The sequence below is a fragment of the Penicillium brevicompactum genome, assembly GCF_028827555.1.
Source record: "Penicillium brevicompactum strain IBT 35665 chromosome Unknown utg000001l_segment0_segment0, whole genome shotgun sequence".
Taxonomy (NCBI): domain Eukaryota; kingdom Fungi; phylum Ascomycota; class Eurotiomycetes; order Eurotiales; family Aspergillaceae; genus Penicillium; species Penicillium brevicompactum.
The window spans coordinates 4,376,917-4,397,228 of record NW_026623203.1 but is presented as its reverse complement, the minus strand read 5'-3'; the positions used below and the strand labels follow the sequence as shown (position 1 = coordinate 4,397,228).

Below are 20,312 nucleotides of genomic sequence, written 5' to 3'. Positions count from 1 at the left end.
CGATCGAAGAGTTCATGACAGATCACAAATGTAAGAGCCGAATGCGAGAGAAAGTGACAGGTCTCGAAATAGATATCTCGTCACTTGTCTGTGCTTCCTGGCGCTAATGTACAGCATCCTGTCAGCCCCACGAAGTAACTAAAAAAACAATTCCCACTTCAGAACTTATATACAAAACGGTTGGAACCTGCAGGGGAAAAAAATCAGTTCATTCTTATTGCCTATGCAATTTGGGACATACATTGGGTCCTTACTTTGTTGCTACGTTGCGAGTCATTGGTACTTCTTATACTCCGGTACTTCACCTTACATCCCCAAGACATGTACGCCATTCCTCCAAGTGAGGACTTTGAGTCTCTCCCTCCTGCTGTACGCAGAAAGGTAAGGGTTTCTTTCTTGATCTGCATTTCTCTCATTTCTTTGGTGTTCCAAGCTTGGTATTCCCCAGTGTTCACCTCATTTCACTCTGATTCCCCTCGTTTCCATCACATCACTATCACATTGGGAAATTGGCAATAGTCTGGGGCTAGGGAGAGAGAAAAAAGTTCCAGTTCTTTGTCTTTGAGCCTTGCTCGGTGATTTGCCTGTGTTTGACCCCCTGAACTCGCCGGTGGAGGCGCTACCACCGCTACCACCCGCACTATCTCCCTTGGCGTCACTGGTTGTCTTTCAGCATTGGCGCTTGCCACTCATCCACACTCCACTTCCATCCCAATGGAGCCAAAGCACGGTGAATCCTGGCCATTGCTGACTCCAACCAGTTCTTCTCGAATGTCGAGCGTTTGCGCATTCGGTTAGCGCAGAGCGATCACAGTTCCCCTGCGGTCTCCACGTCAAACTATCAGGATGCTCGGCTCTATCGTCGGTCTGCGCACTCGCGTGGGTTGCGGAGCGGCTCGTCTGTGTCTTTAAACAAAAGGGGTCTCGAGAAACGTCCCTCGCCTTCCAGAAAATTACGCAAACCCGGCTCGCTGCAATTGGCCTACCTCGCCGCACAGGCCGACTCTGAATACTTCCATGCTCTCCCCACGAAGATCCAACAAAAGCTTTTCTCCCCCGAAGAGCGCGTGCGCCTGAAGAGAGCCTATCGATCCAGTCTCATTTACGACGCCGCCGACGAAGCATACCGTCGAGATATATTCCGCAGCTCACGCCCGGCCACCGCCTGTCCCACCCAGACAGTGCCCCGTTCCCGGCAATCGGAATTGTCGACGGCCTTTTATTCGGATTCCGAATCCGACGACGAGGATTCGAACATGGAGCACACTTTCTACGATAGCTTCCGGTGGTTGGACGAGGACGGCGACCTGGACCTGTCCCTCGATGAATACCACGCCCACGTAGCCGACGCCGCTACTCGCAAGAGAACTCGCCCCTCGTTCCGTCGCTCCTTGTCATTCTCTACCCAGCTCAAGCGGAAACAATTGGCCCCCATCACACCATATGCAACACGCGCCCTTCCCCCCGTTCAGTCTCAACCCCTCAGCCCTCTCTCCAATCGCACATCGGAATCACGCCCATCCTCCCGTCACCGTCCCTTCCACGGGGCCAAATCCTCTACCTCCAGTATCGACCCCTCGGCACAATATTACCAAGACCCCGATGCGCGACTCAAGCTGCGTGTGTACCTGGCCTCCCCCCAGAAGTTCGACGAAGCCATTGAGTTTGGATTCCCCTCCCTCGATGACGACGACAAGGAGAACGATCCAGAGCCTCTCTCCCCCAGACCGACGTTAGTGAACTCCGATTATGAGTTTGGCACATTCTTCGAAGACGACGACGGTACCGTGGTGGGTAGCCCAGGTGGCTCGATCAGAGATGTTGCGGTCGCTTCTCCTGTTCTTCGGGAAACCCCTCGTCCATCCGTCGAGTCGGGCCTCCTGCAACGGCGCCAATCATGCCGCCCCAACAAGGGCGTTCCACAACGCCTCCCAGGCAACCGCGAGATGACGCTCAAAATGACTTTGACTCGACCGGACCTGCGGGACGACTCTCCTACTTCGTCAACTTCTTCTCAAGAGCAGAAAGATCCCCTGCGACTTGCCGAGCTCCCACCACCAGACCGTTCCAAGCTCATCTGGGATGATGATCTCGATGAGCAAGGCATGGTCAAGAAGATGTGGCGTCGACTCCGGCGTCGTGTGTGATTGTGTCTTCGGACATGCATTCGTTCTTTTTCACTATAATTTTGTTTCATTTGTTTGTCCCAGGTCATTCGTTCGCGCGAACTGATTTCCCATATACCAGGCGTCCCAGGATTTCTCCTGCATTTCAGCGATTTCACCTTCATATTCTTCTGTATCTAGTTCGCAGCGTTTTTCTGTACATACCAATGTTGATCATGATCGCAAATACCACTCATTTCCAACCAAATCTGAAATCAAAAGTAGCCTCGTGTAGTTCCAAATTCGAGATGTGAGCCATGGTCGAAGCAAATGCAGCCCGCGGTTCGCCGGAGTTATCGGATAGAGATAAGCTCGCACGTGACAGGGAGCTCTCAGCCTGGAGGCCACGCAGCTCCGTCATCATCGTGTTTCATTCCTTTTGCCTATTCATTTCTACCGTTTGAGCGTCCTCCTTCATCCATTGACTGTATCAGAATCATCTATCTCTGGAAATCAGATGCCTCTGCAGCACCGGTCATGATCCCACGGTGGCTGCTGCTCTCATTGAGCCTGCTGCTGGTCTGGGCCAACCTCGCAGCGGCAGGCAACGAACCCAAAGTCGTCACACACAAGCTCAACAAGCCGCCGGGAGATCTCTTCTACTTCCAAGGTACAAACACCATCCTCTACCGCGACGAACGCGAAACGGCACACGTCTCCTTCGACGGCGGCGAGAAATGGGAGGTCATCAAGGGCAAGGAGGGCACAATGGAGGGTGCGGCCCTGTTTATATACAAGCACCCTTATGATCAGGATCGCGCTTATATCCTGGGCAAGGATGGCAATCATTGGATCACGACGGATCAAGCGAAGTCCTGGAAGCTATTCAAGGTCGACCTTCAGCTCTCCATGTTCAGCTCCCCTCTTGAGTTCAATGGGTGGGATGCGAAGAAGGTTATTTTCATGGGAGCGGACTGCTCGCTGCCTTTCTGCCCGCCTCGAACTTTCTACACCACCAATGATTTCGCCGACGTGAAGCCCCTACGTGAGCTGACGCTCCAGTGCATGTGGGCTGCCAGCCGCCCGCAGTTTGGACATGATATCGACGTTCCAAAGTCTGTCGGGGATCGAGTGATGTGTGTTGTCCCTGGATTGCGGGGACCATTCGACCACACTGTTACGGAGCGGTTGATATACTCGGATAACTACTTCAAGGACGACGATGAAGGCGTGGATGCGAAGCTTGATCACGGTCGACCTTTGAGTGGTGTTAGCGCGCAGATCCGATCTGTGACCAAGTACTTGGTCGCGCGAATTCAATCCCGCGGAACACAAGAACAGGCGCTCTATGTCAGTGACGACGCGACTGTCTGGCACCGCGCAGAGTTCGGTACACACCGCATTGAAGAAGACGCATATACCATACTGGAAAGCACGAACTACAGTATCCAAATTGATGTCCAGACGACCATGCACAAGAACCGCATGGGAAGTCTTTTCTCGTCCAACTCCAACGGCACTTATTTCACTCGCAACATCGACCATACCAACCAGGATTTGAATGGAATTGTCGACTTTGAAAGAGTCACCGACATCCAGGGGATCACCATCGTCAACACGGTCAAGAATTGGGAAGAAGCGGAGAAGTCTGATTCGAAGGAGAAGAAGCTCGTCACCAGTATCAGTTTTGATGATGGAAGGACTTTCCAGTCTCTCAAGGCTGATAAAGATGAGCTGCACATTCACTCCATGACAACCTACCTCGAGATGCGCAAATTGCCGGTGCCTGGCCACAGAATGTTTTCCAGCCCCGCCCCAGGACTGGTCATGGGAGTGGGAAATACCGGTGATCACCTCAAAGACTATAAGGACGGTGATCTCTACGTATCCGACGACGCTGGTTTGACTTGGCGACGCGCGCTCAAGGGCCCGCATCGCTACGAGTTCGGTGACCAGGGCGGTGTCATCCTCGCCGCCAGCGACAGCAAGACGAAGAAACTCCAGTACTCTATCGACCACGGCAAGGAATGGGAGTCGATCACTTTGGATCACGAGATCGTTCCCCTCTACATTGTTTCGACCCCCCGATTCAACCAGCCTCAAGTTTCTGGTTGTTGGTATCTCAGCCGAGAAGGATGAGCAAAGCATCATCATGAATTTCATCGACTTTGATGGTCTGCATGAACGCGAGTGTGGCTCCGGTGATCTGGAAGAGTGGACCGCCCGACTGGACGAGAAGGGTGAGCCTGATTGTCTGATGGGACAAAAGCAATTCTTCCACCGTCGCAAGTCGAGCGCGGACTGCTTCATCAAGAAGGAATTCGCTATCGCTGGTCCTGAGTTCAAGCCCTGCAAGTGTTCCGCGGAAGACTTTGAATGTGACTACAACTTTGTTCGCAGCGAGGACCGCAAGGAATGTGTCCCCGCTGTTCCATTGACCCCGCCAGCTGGGAAATGCAATGAGCCCACCGATAAGTACATGGGTCCCTCCGGGTGGCGGTTGATCCCCGGCAATGCCTGTATCCGCGAAGGGGGCGAAGACCTCGAGAAACAGGTTGAACGCTCGTGCTCGAACACCACAGGCTCCGCCCCCGGACAAGCCGATGGCAAGCCTCGCGCGGGCAAGCCGCATTCCGTCTCTGCTAAGCAGACCATGTACTTCTACCTCGAGCGACAGGCTAGTAACACCGGAACGGATGAGACGATTCTCATGCTTACGGACAAGGCCGAGCTCTACATCTCCCGCGACCATGGCCACAACTGGAAACTTGCTGTCAAGGACAAGATTATTGAAATGGCTCAGCACCCTTACTTCAGTGATGGTGCTTTCTTCATGACTGACAGCAAGAAGGTCTGGTACACGATCAACCATGGAGACTCCTTCCACGAGTTCACCGCCCCCAGTCAGCCCAACAAAGAAAACCTCCCGACGCTTGCTTTCCACGAGCAAAAGCAAGATTCTCTGATCTGGATCGGCAACAAGGACTGTGATGGAAAGGAATGTCGCTCGGAGGCATACATCACCGACAAGCGTGGCGCTAGCTGGGACCCGTTGCTTATTGGAGTCGGCAAATGTGATTTCGCAGCGCACGAGGGCCGCAACAACAGCGACAACTTGGTTATCTGCGAGCAGTACAAGGGCGAGGAGAAGAAGAACGACCGACAATTGGTCTTCAGTGATGACAAGTTCTCCACCAAGGAAACACCGTACGAAAACATCGCTCACTACGGCACAAAGAACGACTTTATCGTCGTGGCCTGGTACGGTAGTGCCGACAAGAATTACCTCAATGCTAGCGTCAGCGTCGACGGTCGCAATTACGCGGACGCGAACTTCCCCTTCAACATCAACGTTCCTTCATACACCATTCTCCAGAGCTCCCCGCACGCTCTGTTCCTGCTGGTCGGAGGAGGCAGTTTCGGCTCTCTGGTCAAGTCGAACAGCAACGGCACCTACTTCGTGCAGAGTCTCGAGGCTGTCAACTTGAATGAGCGTGGCAACGCCGACTTTGACATGATGGAGGGTCTGGAAGGTGTACTTGTCGCCAATGTCGTTTCCAACGCCAACGAGGTTCAGACCAAGGGAAGCGCTAAGAAGCTTCGCACTGTTATCACGCACAACGATGGAGGACAGTGGGCGTTCGTGCCCCCTCCGGCAAAGGACGTCGATGGCAAGAACTTCGCCTGCGCAGTAACTGAGGGCGAGGGCACTGATCACTGCGCCCTTCACTTGCACGGCTATACCGAACGCCGCGACTACCGCGACACATCGTACTCAGGCTCCGCTATCGGGCTCATGCTCGCACTGGGCAATGTTGGCGCCAACCTCGGTCCTGTCTCCGATGCAGATACATTCCTCACCAATGACGCTGGTATCACCTGGACCCAGGTTAAGAAGGGTCAATACATGTGGGAATACGGTGCTGCAGGCTCGGTGATCGTTCTCGTCGCCGACCGCAAGGCCACTAAGGTTGTACATTACACGCTCGACGAGGGCGCCACCTGGAACGAGTTCCAGTTCGCTGAAAAGGAACTTGTCATTGACGATATCTCGACCGTTCCGTCCGATACCTCTAAAAACTTCCTTCTCTGGGGTATGGACGGAGGCAAGCGTGTGACTATTCCTTTGGATTTCAGCGGTATCTGGAGTCGGGATTGCAAGGATGACGAGAACGACTACTTTATGTGGACGCCTAGCCACCCCTTCCAAGAACAAAACTGTCTCTTTGGCCACGTCCAGGAGTATCACCGCAAGAATCCCAAAGCCGAATGTTGGAATGCCTGGCGCGAGCCTCACATCCACAGCATCGGCCGGAACTGCACATGCACACGCGCTGATTTTGAATGGTGAGTTCCCCTAAACCAATACATCCTAAATCAATATATACAGAACCCAGACTGATATATCTACTTCTAGTGATTACAACTACGAAATGCAAAGCGACGGCAGCTGCGGTCTGGTCCCCGGACTGCCCAAACCCAACCACATCACCCAATGCTCCGCAGACCCCGAGAAGGTCGAGTACTGGGAACCCACGGGCTACCGCCGTATCCCCCAAACCACCTGTGAAGGGGGCTTGACGCTTGACCAAGATGTCTCGCACCCCTGCCCGAACAAGGAAGAAGAATACAACAAGAAACACGGCATCAGTGCTGTGGGACTGTTCTTCGCGATCGTGATCCCGATTCTCGCCGCCGTCGCCATTGGCTGGTACGTGTACACGCACTGGGATGGCAAGTTCGGGCAAATCCGTCTGGGTGAGGGCAATGTCACCTCCAATCGCGATGCCTTTGCGATCCCCGTTGCTATTATCGCGGGCCTGGTTGCCGTTGCGCAGGCCGTGCCGCTTCTCGTCAGCAGTCTGGCGCGGAGTGCGAGCGGGTTGTTCAAGAGGGGCCAGCGGCCTTACGCGACACGTGGCTCGTTTGCTGCTCGGCGTGGTGACTACTCTCACGTTGTCGATGATGAGGATGAATTGCTGGGGGCTGATGATTTTGATGATGAAGAAGAGGCTTGAATGTGAAGTTTAGGTTGATATATCAAGAATTATATTTGAAGTCTGTCTATTTCAACTGATCCGGACCGAAGGAGTCAGGGAGTAGCTAGTTTTGTTAGTAGATGATTTCTTTGAATAAATAGACTGCATATTCCTTATTCCACTCACCTCGTCCATTGTCATCATCTTATGGTTACCCTCGCCGTCGTACATGAAGACGGGGAAATCGGGCCCAGTGAACTCGCGGATGCTAATTCTGTCAGCAACCACCCCTCTAGTTAGTGACACACCTTGACGCAACTTACAACTGTCTACACATTCCACAGGGCGATGCAGGAGGGCTGATATTTGTGGCGACTGCGAGAGCCTTGAAATCTTTATGTCCAGCCACCTGCCCCACGTTCCAAGGTTAGTCCGACTTCATCTCCGCGAACGCTGCACTTACCACGGCTGTTCCAAAGGCCACACGCTCTGCGCAGGTTCCTACAGGATAGGCGGCATTCTCAACATTCGCACCAGTGATGAATTCACCGCTGGTAGTGAGGATACATGCTCCAACTTGAAATTTGGAGTAAGGGCCTGGGGTGGTTGGGTTAGGCTCTTTTCTTTTCTGGTTTTGGGGGAGCATACAGTAGGCAGTTGCTTTGGCAGCGATGGCCTTTGTGGAGAGAACCTCCAATTCCTGAGATGTGACTGCCATGAGGACCTTGTGAGTTGACTTGCTTAAAAGACAGAAAAAGTGCAGGCGGGGAATGAGGGGGAGTTTGTTATCCGATAACCGAGACATTTGGGACTTGGACTAACACACTTGAGATTCTACACTCTACTCTTCTACTCATCTTTGGAGCCCCTGCTTCCACACAGCAGCGTTATCGAGCTCCGTCTTCTCGTGGTCATCGTGAGCTCGCTCTGTCACTCTGTGAGAAATTGACCAGAGCAGGGTCAGGATACTTGAAGGGTAACAAAGACAAAGTATTAGATATTCTGAGCTAAGGCATAAGGCCTGAATTGTCATAAGAGCTTCTCAATATTCGTCGCAGGAACATAGCAATGATAGCATATTAATGTTATCCGACCCCTTCAAATCCATTTTCCGATCAGTTCCATGAAATCCTCCCAAATCGTACAGTTGAACATGAACAGTAGCTTGGTTTCCTCTGATGTAACCCTTTTAAGCCCACTTTCCGATCAGTGCCATGATGCCAGCACCCAGGATCGTGCAGCTAACCATAAACAGCAGCTTGGATCGCCTCTTAGTACGGCAAGGGTCAAACAAGAAGTCGCGAGCGAGCAGTTCAACCAGGCTGCTATAGATCAGAATACCGGCGGAGATAGCGTTCAAAACGCCTTGGATAATAAGCGACACCTTGGAGCCCGGGACATAAGTAGTGCGCACGCCCAGTCCAATCGCAATGGAGATAGGGGTAGTAAGTCCGTAGAGCGCACAGAGAATCCATGGTAGCCAGGTGTGTTTGCCGAACGGAATGGCGGACATTCGTGCACCAATACCCAGTCCTTCGAAGGATTGATGGAAGACCAACACGGGATAGAGGGTGGCAAATTCAGAACCGGTCACGCCGAGATTTAAACCGATAATCACGGAGTGGAAGATAATACCGAACTCAAGGAGGAGGAAGGCAGCAATTTGTTGACGGAACGAGCGCTCAGCGATCACAGTTTCGTCTTCGGATGCCCAGGTCGACACGCCCGACTCGTTTTTGGCGGGAGTTGGTTGGTCGGCCGACTGGGCAGCCTGTTGCTGGATAAAGACATTGGTAGCTTCTTCATCTCTGTGAACGCCGTACTTGTGCTCGACATAGACTTCAGCGGCCAAGTCAAGCAAAAAGATAATCACTATCGAGGCTAGAACGATGGCTGCACACCACGAGTACTGGCCCCAGTATCCAGATACACCGACACAAGTCTTAGGGCCAATCCGCTTGTAGGCAGGATCGAGGAGGTGGATAAATGCAGTAGCTAGGATAACACCGGTGCCAAAGTAGCGGGCGAAGATGTAGACGCTGTGGGGGATCTTCCAGGTTGGCATACGCTGGGAAATCACGGGAAAGACGGTAAAGGCAGATGAGACAAAGAGAATGACGAAGATCGATGAGATGCGAGCCCCAAGATGTCCATTGTAGTCATTCTCCGAGATGGCGAAATAACAGAGGACATCTTCCTTGCTGGCCGAGGTCAGGTTGACTTGGGTTGGGTCGAACATCTTGATGCGATATTTGACTAGATGGTTGATGTCTGGTTCAGTCTTTATATCGATCTCGATGAGGACCTTGGGATGAGACGTGCGGGCTCAATGGCTTAACCTTGATGCCTAGAACGGTGCAGCGAACCGATCTTCTGTAGCGAGACTCTTGTTTCCCTTAGTCTCGACACCAAGTGGGTCGGGGTGCGTAGGGCTGAGTCCGTAGGGCTGAACTCCGGATACCTTCGGAGTGCTTTTTAGGGACGAACGAGTTCAAAGGAGAATATGAAAAGGATGAAAGAACTGAGAATGAGAGTCACAGCTCTGTTTACTTTTTTGAAACGAATGAGTCGTGAGAGAGAAATCAACAGCTGGTCAGGAACACTCTGGGTCAACATGCTGCGTGAGTACCTCGCGGGTTAGTGTCCCCGTCTCGGAGATTTGGTGGGAACGTCGGAATGACACTCTGCTGACTTTTCATCTGCCGAGACTGGCTGATATTGCCCAGGTGGCTCATACTGGCTACTGGTTGATGCCATATTGTGAAGATGTCGGCAATGGGAAACGTGGATATGTCGCTTAAATTAGATCGGTTGGACTAGGCATCCCATTCTGCTCTTTCACTCTAGCACCTCAACCACTAAATCACGCATAGTGCAGTATAATCAGGACAATGGAAAGAGACTAGATGCAAGTTTGTCAATATCTGGAAGGTTTGGGTTTATCGGCTGCCATATACATTTAAAATTTTGCTGTGCTTCTCACAGATGCTGTGTTTCATGCAGTATCACCAGGCACCACGTTGATGATGACACAGTAAGATAAGCCCTATGGTTCCAGTGAGAGGCCTGGGCTTTGTATGACAATGTAGCATTAGACTTGCACAATTCCATTCATAAATAGACCCCTTTACAGCTAGCTCTCAGAAAAGCAGTGTAGTGAGTGATACTGTGACAGAGCTCACAATTACTCAAGGCTCTAGCAATTTGATACTGACTGCCACAAGCTATGATAGTCAAAGATCTCTGCTAGTAAGATCTAACAGGAGTTACTAACAAAGCTGGAAAGGAGGAAGAGAAGAGAGTCGTCGAGGTTGAGATAAGTATAGGATGACGTCATTATTAGGGCATTCGGGATTGAGATCTACTCCGAACAGCCCCCAACTGACAAACCTCTCGACACTTTTGATCTCGAGATATCATGTCCACGGGTATATATAACCCCTGGACCCTGGTCTATAGGCAGTGTACTCAAATCAGTTATTCCCATTCACCCTATTCACCCCATCATGACCACCGTTCTCATCACCGGTGCCACCGGCAAACAAGGAGGCTCAGTCATTGATAATCTGCTGAAAAAGCAAGCACCATTCAAAATACTAGCCGTCACACGAGACATCAACTCTGCCTCAGCAAAGAAGCTGGCCCAGAAATCAGACCAGATCACCCTCATCGAAGGAAACCTCGATGACCCAGCGGCCATTTTCGAAAATGCGAAACGCCAATGGTCAACCCCAGTCTGGGGCGTGTTCAGCGTCCAGGTATGAGCCATCTTTATAGACTCGTGCATGCAGCTAATGCATACAGACCGTAAACCCAAGGAACGACGATGAAAAACGCCAAGGGATTGCCCTCGTAGATGAATCCATCAAGCAGAACGTCAAGTTCTTCGTCTACAGCTCGGTGGACCGGCATGGCTCAGACTCAGACCATAATCCGACGCCAGTTCCTCACTTCATCCACAAGCATGAGATTGAGGCTCACCTCAAAGCAAAAACCGAGCACGGCGGGATGGACTGGACGATCCTCCGCCCTGTGGCGTTCTTTGAAAACTTCACGCCAGACTACTTTGGCAAGGTATTTACGACGGCCTGGCAAATGAGTCTGAAGGGGAAGCCGCTCCAAGTGATTGCCACCGGGGACATCGGCTTTTTCGCCGCCGCGGCGTTCATGAATCCCGAGGCTTCGAAGAATCATGCCATCTCACTGGCCGGGGACGAGTTGACCTTTGAGGAGATGGCACAGACCTTCAAGCGACTGACTGGCAAGAACGTGCCCACGACTTTCACCACGCCGGTATGGTTGATGATGTCGATGGTCAAGGAATTGGGTGTTATGTTCAAGTGGTTCTACGATCAAGGCTTTGCGGCCGATGTTGCTGCTTTAAAAAAGCTGCATCCGGACTTGAAGACATTCGAGGATTGGTTGAAGGAAGATAGTCAATTCCAGGTCCAAATGTAATATAGACAATAAAGAAGGAACATGATATGAGCGCAACAATATGAAACAAGACGAGCGAACTCTGGATTGCAAAAACATTGGGCTGATTTAGTGAGATTCCATACTTCATAGAACCACACCCGCCAAGTGAAAGGATCTCTTGGCTTTTTAGTCTGGACATGAGCAGCGTCGTGGTATTTTGTGAAGTTTCAAAATGTCAATGACAAGATAGGGAGAAGGGCAGTTCGCAACGCTGCTCAGGAGTGTCCATCTGATATGATGATATAATCAGTTCGGCTGTGGGAACTTCGCAGACGCCCTAGTCTTTTCCTTCCATTTGCAACTGCATCTCATCCTTGGGCAATATGTTACAGAGTCACTACACCCGGCCCTTCTCGTTTGGCGCCTGTATGGTGGTCTTGTTTCTATTCGGCACGGTCGCAGCCATTACAACTCTCACATTTGGTTTCCGATCTATCTTTGCTAAGACAGCTTGGTTTCTCTTTTACGCCGTCCAGATTACAACGGTCTTGATAGACCCGAGAATCTGCATTCATGCAACCACAACCCTGAATGGGTTGAAGGTCAAAATACGGAGACCATTGGTAGGCTTCGCACGATGCGAAACGCAGGAGATCACGACTGAGGAATCAACGCTTTATGGACGTCCGCTGCTGAGAATATCTGGGATGTTTGGATGAGTCCTCTCACTCCATTTCGATCGCACTTTTAGCTGCCAGGCTCTGATGCGTATGGGTGACAGGATTACATCGGTTGCCTAGATGGTGAATACGCCAGTTGTCATTTCGATCGGATATGGCGAGCAAACAAGGGTGATCTTCTCCGCTGGACATCGAATCCTCGCCAGATTGAACAATGTTTGCACCATTTGCACGTTTATGTAATATCAGATCAGTCTCCCTTCCAGCGCACATCTTCCCCTGGTAATCTCTCTCGTGGGAATGTCGGAGAATATTGAGACTAATCCAGTCGTGGAACCATTGAACAAACGCAGTTGCACGCGTTGTAATCAAAGAAAGGTCCGGTGCGACAAAAGGAACCCCTGCAATGCTTGTATCAAGGCCGAGGTACAATGCAACTATCCAGGGCCGAAACGGGCCCGAAGGACATTGAACAGGCCGCCCATTAGCGAGCTAGTAGCTCGATTAAAATATCTTGAAGGGGAGGTTGCGCAACTTCGATCAACCGCCGGCTCGAGTCATTCAACAGATCCTACGCAGTCTCCCGAGGAAAGCAATGCAACGAAGCCTGAATTGCTAGTGCGCAAAGAGGGGAAGACTCGATATATCGGCGATGAGGCTTCAATAGCACTTGGAGAGCAGGTGAGCAGGTCCCGGTACTCTTTGCTCGGAAGCGAAGATGCTGACCCACATGCAGATATCCGAGCTTCGTGACATCATTGAGAGCTCCTCCGACGAGGATGACTCTCCAGACGCCGGTCACACTTCTGGGATCCTGACAGAGAGTGGCATCCTTGGAGGCAGCATTGACTCTTGGTTCCTTGATTCCTTTCGCCTCCAATACACTCAACCTTCCATCACTGAAGCTTTGTGGGCAGTATATTTAGAGAATGTCGCGCCGCTCATTGCCATTCTTCATCGGCAATCTATGGCCACGATTATCCAGAGTACATGCTCAGGGCTCGCATTGACCCCCTCGGATGAGGCACTGCTGTACTCCGTCTACTTTGCAGCAGTGGTCAGCATGAAACCAGAAGTTTGTGCTTCTGTTCTGAACGTCGATCATGATACAGCTGTGCAAGACTGTAAAAAGGCAGTGAGCCAGGGCCTCCAACGGGCCAACCTACTTAAGTGCCAGAGTCTATCCACCCTCCAGGCTGCTGTGCTATCCTTACTCTGTTGTCGTGTGGGCGGTGATACTCGCCTTGTTTGGGCCGAGTCTGCCGTTGTGATACGATTAGCACAGGCCCAAGGTGTGCACCGGGATGGAACTAACTTCAGATTGTCTCCATTCGATATTGAGATCCGACGTCGGCTATGGTGGCATATCTGCATGCTGGACATGTTGTCTTCCAGGGACCAAGGTATTGATACCCAGATCAGGCCCGAAATGTTCGACACAAAGTTCCCCATCAATATTGATGACCACGACCTCACACCACAGATGACCCAGCAGCCCGAGTCAAAAACTGGTTTCACCAACATCACAATATGCGTCATGAACTGCTCCATCATGACCGAGATGCTCTGGTCGCCGCATTCAGGTGATTCCAACGAATCCACCCAAGACAAAACAACCCACATCACAGCCTTGGGGAAGCGCCTCCACGAGCAATATTTGGACCATTTCAATCTTGACATTCCCATCCACTGGGTCTTTGCAACGATAGTCCGCCTCCAGCTCTCCCAGGCCTGGCTAGCAGCACACTTCCAATCCGGACAGAACCCGCAAATTCTACGACATGACGATCGAGTGTTCCAAATGGCAGCCGAAATTTTACAATTCGCCTACCTGCTACAGACCAACGAAGCTACCTCCCAGTGGAGCTGGCTCTGTAAAAGCCACAAAGAGTGGCACGTTGTTGCGTTTATTCTCTCGGAATTATGTGTTCGTCCATTGAACCCCGAGACAGATAGTGCATGGGATGTGGTGAAAAACATGTATGACCTATGGCAGCGAAATCATTCGTGCTCTGATGCATTGCTCGAAAAGCCGCTGGATCGGCTGATGGAGCGGACGACTGCTTCGCGGGCGGGTAGAGCGCATACTACACCTTCTGTTGATCAAGCCGATACACCCGCGATGTACTCTTTGGGGGCTGGTTCCGGTGAGGAATTTGATTGGAATGAAATTCCAGAAGCATTTGCAGACATGGATTGGCTTGGCGATTCTTGGTTCTAGTAATGGCCCGAAGGAACATATAGCACATATAGCATAGCGAACGTGTATCAACTACCTTACTTCCTCGTCTATCTATAGCATGTACATGAAAATAGGTATTGGGGCTTCTCTATGCGAGATAAGGCATCTGTTTCCTTTTGAGCGCAAAACCCTCCGTCCACGGGTGCCGCTGAGGCTTATATGAAGGCAAACCTCGAGCGCCAAAGTAAAAGCCAGTCGATCAGCCAGTGGTACAACTGATGTGCAACAAAGGAAATTGCCAAATCAGACCCTGCAACGCTACTAGTTAGACCATATCCAGGGATGCCTGTGGACCTCGGGACATGCTTGTAGATCAAGGCAGTCTGGCGCATAGCTGACAATTGAATGGAGTGATAATTCGCTCTTCGAGGAGTTTGCAGCATCCAATCGTTGAGGATTCCTGGGCATTCCGGTGAGAATTGAATATGAGAGGATTGTGGCTTGGTGAGGGATTTTCTGTGGCGGTCTATCGATTGGTAATAGTATGTCCAGTAAATAACATTGGGTGAAGCCAGCGATCTGCAGGTGCAATATATGAAAAGTGGAGTTGCAAATGTAAAAGCCTCGTATCAACTGTGAAGCCGATCAAATATATTCGGGGTATAGCGCAAGGCCAGTAATAACAAGAAATGAAACAAAAAAAAAAGACAAGTCTATGTGCAGTCTAACATCATTTTTTTCAACCAAAGTGTGACCGTAACCCTTCATAAACGGAGAAAATGAAAGCCGAGCTAGGCGCCGAACGCGCGCAGGTGATCCCGCACCCGCGGTACATGCCCTTCAGCCCCTGCTGTCTCCACAGCGCCTTGGTCACACTCCAGAAGGTCTGCCTCTGCGCACTGACTGGCAGTCGGGAGATGTCTTCCGTCTGCATGCGCGATTTGATGGTGTCGGCAGGGTAAAAGAGGAAGTTGTAGCTGATTCCGGCGGTTGCACCGGCAATCATCTGTTGGTGGAGAGCCAGCGAATCCTGATGCTGGCTGTGCTTTTTGTTGTAGGCGCGGAAGAGAGCAGAGACACCCTCGTATCCGCCAAACCAGGCGGCGCTTCCACCGGTCTCTCGGATCAAAGTTCCCATCTGGCCACGCCAAAATCCAATCAGTCCTTCCTGGCGGAAGATGGTGGTAATGATGGCCATTGGGCCAGCGGGCTTGAGACTGGCTGACTCGGCCGGGACTTGCATTTTGCATTTCACAAGTTCAATAGGTGTGAGGGCCAGCGATGTGACCGAGCCTGACAGGGCGCCGCTGGCAATAAGAGCGAGGAAGGGGAGGTGTTCCATGTTGGGGTAGATGGTGGCGCGCAGGGCATCCTGAATGAGGCGGTAGCTGAAGAAGAGACAGCTGGTTTCCACGGCGGCACCGGTCATCGGTGCGCTGATGCCTCTATAGAGTCCGCGGAACCCATCTGCTTGGAAGGACTGGCGGAAACAGTCCAGCGGTCCTTTGTATCGGAGTGGGAGGGTTTCGGGTTGCGATTGAAGTCGGACCTTGACGGTGTCGAAAGGGTATTCGATCAGTTTACCGGCCATTCCTGCAGTCTAATCGGTATTAGTTCTGTGTCGCTTGATCATCCTCAGAAGCCCTTACCGAACCAAAGACGATGTCCTTCATGGCCTCCAAGCCCTGGTTGGGCGGGAGCGATGGCAACTCCATCGGTCGCTCGGCGATGATCGCATGGTCTGTCGCCATCTAGTAAGTTGAGAAAAGAAGAATAGAAAAGAGTGTTATCGAGGGATCATGGTAATGTGGGTGGGAGTCATAAGAGAGAGAGAGAGAGAGAGAGAGAGAGAGGGGGGGGCGGTGTAACGAGGGATTTGTATGGGCCTGTCGCCAAGCCACTTGCAGAAGCGAGAGAGTGAAACGATGACAGGTGCAATCAAGGCTGCAGAAGCGCTAAATTATCTCCGAGCCGGTTTAAGAAAGTGAAGGAGACCAGAGGAGTGGGAAGAGAGAGGTGGAGTCGGGAAATTGGGGCCCGACGCATTTTCTTCGCCGCAATTCGCGCCAAGACATTTTATCAGATCGAGATAATCAGAAGAAAAACTCGGTCCCGTTGGCCTCACGACTTTCTCTTTGTCTCTTCGGTCTTCCCCTTCCCCCCTCATCCTGGATTCTACGAGTCCGCATATCTCACCATGTCTACCTCTACCGCAACACCCACCACGGCCGCAACCCCGAATGTCGGCTCTCGGAAGAATGGTCAGTGGAAAAGAAAAAAAAATATCGTCCCCACTTATCCTCGTCTCGCTGACCCGATCGGACTTTCAGGTAAAAACTGGCATGGCACCAAGAAAGCTTTCCGGCCCAATGCAGGCTTGACCTCTTACGCTAAGCGTCAAGAGGTGCGCAAGCAGGCCGACGCTGTCAAGGAACTCGAGCGTGAGATGAAGGCTGAGCACGAAGCTGAGCGCAAGGTATGCCGATCTTCCCTTTTTTTTCTTATATAAATTATTTTCCTTTCCCTGGGATCTGGTTCTTACTGTCTCACCTGCCCGTGCCCTTTCTCCATTCCGACTTGTGTCCCCATAACGGTCTCCATAAAATTATATCCGACACTCGACCTTCCCAAGATGGCATCACTGACCGAGACCTACAGGCTCATATCCAGCGCATCAAGGATCGTCGTGAAGCTAAGGAGGAGAAGCTGCGGTACGAGAAAATGGCCGAGAAGATGCACCACAAGAGAGTCGAGCGTCTCAAGCGCAGAGAGAAGCGCAACAAGCTGCTCAGCTCGTGATCTCTCTGTTATATATACCTTGTCCAGACCGGTTGGAACGGGCTTTGAAAATGGGGCTTGGCGTTTTCTGAGGTTCAATCATCGTAGCGAGCAAAACAATTTGTTTCTCTTTAATATAACTCTCATTTCCCACGTGTGTTCAATCCGAGTGTACTCCGTAGTGATGGCGGATGGGGTCGAAGACTCCGGAACTTGGCGTCATCGGTCCAACTCCACCCTCGACCTCCGAAACCCCAAGTTTCACCTTTCAGTCGACAACCTACCGGGCTCAGCTCTCAACTCACAATGGAACTCCACAAACCCTCTCATGCCTCATCGCGATCGGGTTCTGCCACATTCCCACTATCCCATTCCTCATCCCATCGAGAATCCCCCGACACCTCCAGCCGATCCCAAGCCTCCGACGACCGCCAGACCTCCCCGCGCTCGCAAAGAGGTCTTGCGCAGCCCGTTCCCACTCTCACACCCAGCCAGGAAGGCCGCCGACACAAGCACAGCAAGTCGCGGGAACTGCGATTCCCGCGGCAGGTGAGCCATCTCGCCTCGGCCAGCGCGCGCGGATTGTTACCGACCTGGTCGTCGAAGGATAAGGATCAGGTATTACTGAGGCCCGAGGGACGATGGGGATCTGAGTCAACAGTCAGTCGCAGAGGCAGTCTCGTTGAGGAGCGCTTAGGACCCGTCAGGGGGATTCAGTCATTAGGGGATTTGGAGAAGGTCAAGAATAGAAGGAAGATCGGAGAGGAGTATGGAACTCTCTCTCTTTTCTTTCAGATAGGACAATCATGCTAACTGCTGCTAGATATCTCCGGTCTGCTTTGACGTCAATTGGGACCTTGGCCACGGACGCTACGCGTCGACTTGATTACACTTATTACAACCTGCTAGAGAAGATCACGGCGCTGAACTCGACAATTTCCTCGTTTCAGGAACTTTCCGATTCGGCCTCAACATTGTTAAATGACTTTGAGCGCGAAACGACCGGGTTGGATCAAGATATTCGCAAACAAATCAACGATCTGCAAGGGTTCCAACCGCAAGTTGAAAAGGCCGATGCGCTGGAGCAGCGCATGAAAGCCGGCCAACAAAGTGTGGAAGAACTCGGCAAGCGCCTCGAAACTGTACGACATGAGATCGACAGCTGGGAGCGACGGGAAACGGAGTGGCAAACGAAAACTACGCGGCGACTCCGAATATGGGGCATTGTGTTGGGGGCCGTGGTGGTGCTTGTGCTCGCTTTGGCCTTCCAGCAAAATCATATGAATCGGAACGCGTTCCGTGATCCCCAGCGGGCGCACTTGATGGACTCCGTATCACCCGTGGGATCAGGGACTGGCGCAGGGCCTACGTTCCCGCCCATCCTAGCGGATCGTCGTCAAAGTTTGGCGAGGGCTGGTCCCACTCCAACCCCTACGATGTATGACCCTCTTCGTGTACTGGATGAACTGTGATTGTGCTCCGGGCCTGACCTAGACCGGGCTCTGAGTCTGTGCCTGTGCTCTTGTGTTTGTGTTTCCAGCGTGGTGCATCGTGTCTGAAGATGTTCTTCATTTGTACTATATTCGTGTTTTATGTTTTGATACCCCCCTCATACGATAGGTTGCTCGCTCTTCTTCTTCTTCTTATCTTCCACAAACTCGATATTGGCCTCGGGGATCTTGGCCCCATGGACCTCGAGCAACCAATCGCTGAGATCATCACTCACATCACCCTGCACAGTGATCTCCTCCACGCCAGCCGGTGAGCGCGTCACTGAAGATCCCGTAGCAAACTTCTTACCCAGATCCTTTGCAATCTTCTTGTTCTCCAGGCCAAAGACTTCGAGGCCAATGACCACAGTGACGTATTTGCGCTTGTTTCGCTCGACCCGCTTAATGATCACCTTGGAGGCTGCCTTGCGCTCACTATCGCGAGCCTCGCTGGCTGCCGCCTTGGCTTCTTTCTTCGCGGCATCTTTGGCGGCACGCTCTTGTGCAGATACCGATAAGGTGGAGAGGTTGGCGTTCAAAGCATCTGGCCATCGTTAGGGACAGAACTCCCAAAAACATAAACGGCCTATAGCCGTCGGCTATGCACTTACCTTCGGAATACAGTTTATCCCAGAGATCTGACTCGTTGTCTTTCAGCCAGTCCTCGCATTTCTTTGCAGTGCCCCCGAACTCGCAATACTAGACCCCGCATTAGAATCAAGGGAGACCAACGATAAGGGGAAGCGGGGAAACGGCTGGGCCTGGAAGATCCGGGGCCCGGAGAGCCTTTGGGGCTGGGGTGCTCGCAAGGTCATACCTCTGGGGGTAATGTGCACACTAATGTCGACCGGATTCCGTCAGCTTTGGAAGGTGTCACTCTCCCCGGGGGTCCTTACCTCCACAATAGGTGACATGTCTCGCTTGGGGTCCTTCGACTTCCGCCATTTTGAAATTGATCAGGGTCTGGACCGTTGATAGCTCCCAGCTCGTAGCTCTCAGAGAATCCACGCGGGGCGGAGGGGCAGTTCTGCCGGCTAATCCTCTTTGGGGAGTCGTCACGTGCAACCCCTCCTTTCACTCTTCCAGGCTCCGAGGCTCCGAAGTTCCCAAGAGGCCCCGGTCTCCAAGTCTCCAGGTCTCCGGATCTCCGGTTTTGACGTCTGCAGGTCTTCTAGACTATTGACGCTGAGCTTGCATCCTCAATTGCTCATTCTCGACCCATGTCACCTTTTTTGGCTTTTCCCGTACTGCATTCTCCCATGGCTCCCGTCTAGTGGCAAAAGGCCTTATCACGACATCCCATATCTCGGATGGCTAATCTCTACTCCGTATCCCCCGAACAATGGCAAGTCGGGGGCGATGCAGGGAGACCCGCCATTGAAGAAGGACAATTGGATTTGGGCTGCGTGGGGAGGGGAGTTGACCCAATGGATTGAGATAACGGAGATCATGACTCGCATAGGGGTTTCATCGACGTTCACCGAGATAAGTGTCTACGTCAGCCCTGAACCATCGCACAAATAGCCCCTGTTGTGTTTGGCAAAGGTGCAGAGGCGTTATCCCCCTACTATCACAGCCAATGATGGCCAGGCCCGACGTTAGAGGCCCGTGGGGAGAGTTGGGGCGCTGGTCCGGGGGTGTATGCAGTGCAGAGCTGCGCGTCAAGCACTAGCGCAGAG

The 20,312-nt window shown here is 52.0% G+C and overlaps 10 protein-coding genes across 10 annotated transcripts; 6 read left to right on the top strand and 4 right to left on the bottom strand.

Annotated features, from left to right (window-relative positions):
* Positions 1–321: 321 nt before the first annotated feature.
* N7506_001448 (uncharacterized protein) lies at positions 322–2,147 on the top strand (the record flags this gene model as incomplete). The annotated part of the gene is made up of 2 exons (XM_056950744.1): positions 322–381; positions 762–2,147. 2 exons carry the CDS (start codon positions 322–324, stop codon positions 2,145–2,147), a joined length of 1,446 nt encoding a protein of 481 aa, XP_056816659.1.
* A 495-nt stretch (positions 2,148–2,642) lies between these two features.
* On the top strand, positions 2,643–7,123 carry N7506_001447 (vacuolar protein sorting/targeting protein 10; the record flags this gene model as incomplete). The annotated part of the gene is made up of 3 exons (XM_056950743.1): positions 2,643–4,163; positions 4,210–6,452; positions 6,523–7,123. The coding sequence occupies 3 exons, from the start codon at positions 2,643–2,645 to the stop codon at positions 7,121–7,123; spliced, it is 4,365 nt and encodes a 1,454-aa protein (XP_056816658.1).
* Positions 7,124–7,169: 46 nt separating this feature from the next.
* N7506_001446 (cytidine deaminase) lies at positions 7,170–7,802 on the bottom strand (the record flags this gene model as incomplete). The annotated part of the gene is made up of 5 exons (XM_056950742.1): positions 7,170–7,208; positions 7,271–7,352; positions 7,408–7,493; positions 7,548–7,681; positions 7,733–7,802. 5 exons carry the CDS (start codon positions 7,800–7,802, stop codon positions 7,170–7,172), a joined length of 411 nt encoding a protein of 136 aa, XP_056816657.1.
* A 471-nt stretch (positions 7,803–8,273) lies between these two features.
* Positions 8,274–9,323, bottom strand: N7506_001445 (uncharacterized protein; the record flags this gene model as incomplete). Its single annotated transcript, XM_056950741.1, has 1 exon — positions 8,274–9,323. One exon carries the CDS (start codon positions 9,321–9,323, stop codon positions 8,274–8,276), a length of 1,050 nt encoding a protein of 349 aa, XP_056816656.1.
* Positions 9,324–10,590: 1,267 nt separating this feature from the next.
* N7506_001444 (uncharacterized protein) lies at positions 10,591–11,542 on the top strand (the record flags this gene model as incomplete). Its single annotated transcript, XM_056950740.1, has 2 exons — positions 10,591–10,842; positions 10,889–11,542. The coding sequence occupies 2 exons, from the start codon at positions 10,591–10,593 to the stop codon at positions 11,540–11,542; spliced, it is 906 nt and encodes a 301-aa protein (XP_056816655.1).
* Positions 11,543–12,901: 1,359 nt separating this feature from the next.
* Positions 12,902–14,404, top strand: N7506_001443 (fungal specific transcription factor domain-containing protein; the record flags this gene model as incomplete). The annotated part of the gene is made up of 1 exon (XM_056950739.1): positions 12,902–14,404. The coding sequence occupies one exon, from the start codon at positions 12,902–12,904 to the stop codon at positions 14,402–14,404; it is 1,503 nt and encodes a 500-aa protein (XP_056816654.1).
* Positions 14,405–15,104: 700 nt separating this feature from the next.
* On the bottom strand, positions 15,105–16,116 carry amcA (putative mitochondrial ornithine carrier protein AmcA/Ort1; the record flags this gene model as incomplete). The annotated part of the gene is made up of 2 exons (XM_056950738.1): positions 15,105–15,965; positions 16,015–16,116. 2 exons carry the CDS (start codon positions 16,114–16,116, stop codon positions 15,105–15,107), a joined length of 963 nt encoding a protein of 320 aa, XP_056816653.1.
* Positions 16,117–16,562: 446 nt separating this feature from the next.
* Positions 16,563–17,164, top strand: N7506_001441 (CGR1 family protein; the record flags this gene model as incomplete). The annotated part of the gene is made up of 2 exons (XM_056950737.1): positions 16,563–16,841; positions 17,024–17,164. The coding sequence occupies 2 exons, from the start codon at positions 16,563–16,565 to the stop codon at positions 17,162–17,164; spliced, it is 420 nt and encodes a 139-aa protein (XP_056816652.1).
* A 285-nt stretch (positions 17,165–17,449) lies between these two features.
* Positions 17,450–18,615, top strand: N7506_001440 (uncharacterized protein; the record flags this gene model as incomplete). The annotated part of the gene is made up of 2 exons (XM_056950736.1): positions 17,450–17,910; positions 17,967–18,615. 2 exons carry the CDS (start codon positions 17,450–17,452, stop codon positions 18,613–18,615), a joined length of 1,110 nt encoding a protein of 369 aa, XP_056816651.1.
* A 137-nt stretch (positions 18,616–18,752) lies between these two features.
* tma22 (putative RNA binding protein Tma22) lies at positions 18,753–19,578 on the bottom strand (the record flags this gene model as incomplete). The annotated part of the gene is made up of 4 exons (XM_056950735.1): positions 18,753–19,177; positions 19,245–19,332; positions 19,451–19,470; positions 19,530–19,578. The coding sequence occupies 4 exons, from the start codon at positions 19,576–19,578 to the stop codon at positions 18,753–18,755; spliced, it is 582 nt and encodes a 193-aa protein (XP_056816650.1).
* Positions 19,579–20,312: the final 734 nt, after the last annotated feature.